This window comes from Hipposideros armiger, unplaced genomic scaffold (assembly GCF_001890085.2).
Source record: "Hipposideros armiger isolate ML-2016 unplaced genomic scaffold, ASM189008v1 scaffold_11, whole genome shotgun sequence".
NCBI classification, from domain to species: Eukaryota; Metazoa; Chordata; class Mammalia; order Chiroptera; family Hipposideridae; genus Hipposideros; species Hipposideros armiger.
The window spans coordinates 3,774,066-3,776,617 of NW_017731361.1; the positions used below are offsets into that span (position 1 = coordinate 3,774,066).

A 2,552-nucleotide genomic window follows, 5' to 3' on the forward strand; every position below is an offset into this window, starting at 1 on the left:
TTCCTGTATTTTCATTGCAAATAAAACAACAGGAGTTCGATTTTTATTCTTTGGGGAGAAATAGGACACGGAAAAGAAATGGTGTACACAAGTGATGCTTTATTTACCAAGAATAGATTGCAGTAACAGGTTAGGACTCTGAGTGTCGCTGTTCACCAATCGGGGGAAAAAGGATAGCCAGGAATTTAATCCAAGCCACAAGATTTCTGCATCACAAAGCTCTGGCCCTGGGGCTTTACGGAAGCTCCAGACTGTACCCCCCCAGAGCTCCAACAACCAACCCTGAAAGCACTTTATCTTGGACCGCAAGATCCTGGGGCTCCTCAGGCCTCCTCCGAGGGAAAACCCAAACGCAAGCTACTCCGCGGCGGGGCTGTGATGGCGGCTCCGCCTTATCGCTCAGACTGCAGCGGGCTGGTCCGGATCTGCCTTCTCCTGGGGGCCCTGTGGAAAATCCGGGCCGAACAGATAAGCTACTCGGTGCCTGAGGAGCTGGAAAAAGGCTCCTTCGTGGGCAACATCGCCAAGGACCTGGGACTGGAGCCCCGGGAGCTGGCGGAGCGGGGAGTCCGCATCGTCTCCAGAGGTAGGACGCAGCTGTTTGCTCTGAACCTGGGAAGGGGCAGCTTGGTGACCGCGGGCAGGTTAGACCGGGAGGAGCTCTGCGACAGATCTCCAAAGTGTGTAGTAAGCCTGGAGATTCTCCTAGAGGACAAAGTGAAGATTTTTGGAGTAGAAGTGGAAATAATCGATGTTAATGATAACGCGCCCAACTTTGGAACAGAGCAAAGGGAAATAAAAGTCGCTGAAAGTGAAAATCCTGGGACAAGATTCCCTCTTCCAGAAGCTTTTGATCCGGATGTAGGGGTAAACTCCCTGCAGGGTTACCAGCTCAGCTCAAATGTTCACTTCTCCCTGGACGTGCAAAGTGGAGCCGACGGGATAAAGTACCCTGAGCTGGTTCTGGAGCGCGCTTTGGACCGCGAGGAAGAGGCGGTTCACCACTTGGTTCTTACTGCCTTCGATGGAGGCGACGTGGTTCACTCTGGCACCACCAGGATTCATGTAACACTCGTCGACACCAACGACAATGCCCCCGTATTCACTCAGCCCGAGTACCACGTGAGTGTTCGGGAGAACCTGCCGGTGGGCTCCCGGCTCCTCACCATAAAAGCCACTGATCCAGATGAAGGAGCCAATGGAGAAGTGACATATTCTTTCCGGAAAGTGAGAGATAAAATATCCCAACTATTCCAGTTGAATTCTGTGACTGGGGACATAACAATATTGGGGGATCTAGATTATGAGGATTCTGGATTCTATGAGATAGATGTAGAAGCTCACGATGGTCCTGGTCTCCGAGCGAGAAGTAAGGTACTGGTGACAGTTCTGGATGTAAATGACAATGCTCCAGAAGTCATGGTTACATCTCTCACCAGCTCTATCCAAGAAACTTCTTCCCCGGGCACAGTAATTGCACTTTTCAATGTGCATGACGGTGATTCAGGAGAGAATGGTCTTGTCACATGTTCCATTCCGAATAATCTGCCATTCACACTTGAAAAGACCTACGGAAATTATTATCGGTTGTTGACACACAAAACTCTGGATCGGGAAGAAGTCTCAGAGTATAACATCACAGTAACTGCCACTGACCATGGAACTCCACCACTGTCCACAGACACTCACATCTCACTGCAGGTAGCAGACATCAATGACAACCCGCCTGCCTTTCCTCATGCATCTTACTCTGCCTACATTCCTGAAAACAACCCCAGAGGAGCCTCCATTTTATCCCTGAGTGCCCAGGACCCAGACAGCATTGAGAATGCCAGAGTCACCTACTCCCTGGCTGAGGACACACTCCAGGGGGAGCCTCTCTCCTCCTATGTCTCCATCAACTCTGACACCGGGGTCCTGTATGCACTGCGCTCCTTCGATTATGAGCAGGTTAGAGACTTGCAACTACTGGTGACAGCCAGCGACAGTGGGGACCCTCCACTCAGCAGCAACGTGTCTCTGAGCCTGTTTGTTCTGGATCAGAATGACAATGCACCAGAGATCCTGTACCCTGCTCTCCCCACTGATGATTCCACCGGCGTGGAACTGGCACCCCGCTCTGCAGAGCCGGGCTACCTGGTGACCAAGGTAGTGGCAGTGGACAGAGACTCAGGTCAGAACGCCTGGCTGTCCTACCGTCTGCTCAAGGCCAGCGAGCCAGGGCTCTTCTCCGTGGGGCTACACACGGGCGAGGTGCGCACTGCGCGGGCCCTGCAGGACAGAGACGCGCTCAAGCAGAGCCTGGTGGTGGCGGTCCAAGACCACGGCCAGCCCCCTCTCTCCGCCACCGTCACACTCACCGTGGCTGTGGCTGACAGCATCCCGGAGGTACTGGCCGACCTGGGAAGCTTCAAACCCTCAGCTAACCCTGACGACTCGGGCCTCACTCTCTACCTGGTGGTGGCAGTGGCTGCTGTCTCCTGTGTCTTCCTAGCCTTTGTCATCGTGCTCCTGGCGTTTAGACTGCGGCGCTGGCACAGGTCACGCCTGCT

The 2,552-nt window shown here is 53.6% G+C and overlaps 2 protein-coding genes across 2 annotated transcripts in view; both read left to right on the top strand.

Moving 5' to 3' along the window:
* LOC109393460 (protocadherin gamma-C4) overlaps positions 1 to 2,552 on the top strand; it is a 161,371-nt gene that overhangs the window by 15,809 nt on the left and 143,010 nt on the right. The gene's annotated exons all lie outside the window — the stretch shown is intronic.
* The window catches only part of LOC109392575 (protocadherin gamma-A4), a 4,374-nt gene continuing 2,022 nt past the window's right edge, over positions 201 to 2,552 (top strand). The window contains exon 1 of the mRNA XM_019661147.1: positions 201 to 2,549. Coding sequence (XP_019516692.1) covers positions 379 to 2,549 — 2,171 coding nt within the window. The 5' untranslated portion in view covers positions 201 to 378. The remainder of the gene's footprint in view (positions 2,550 to 2,552) is intronic.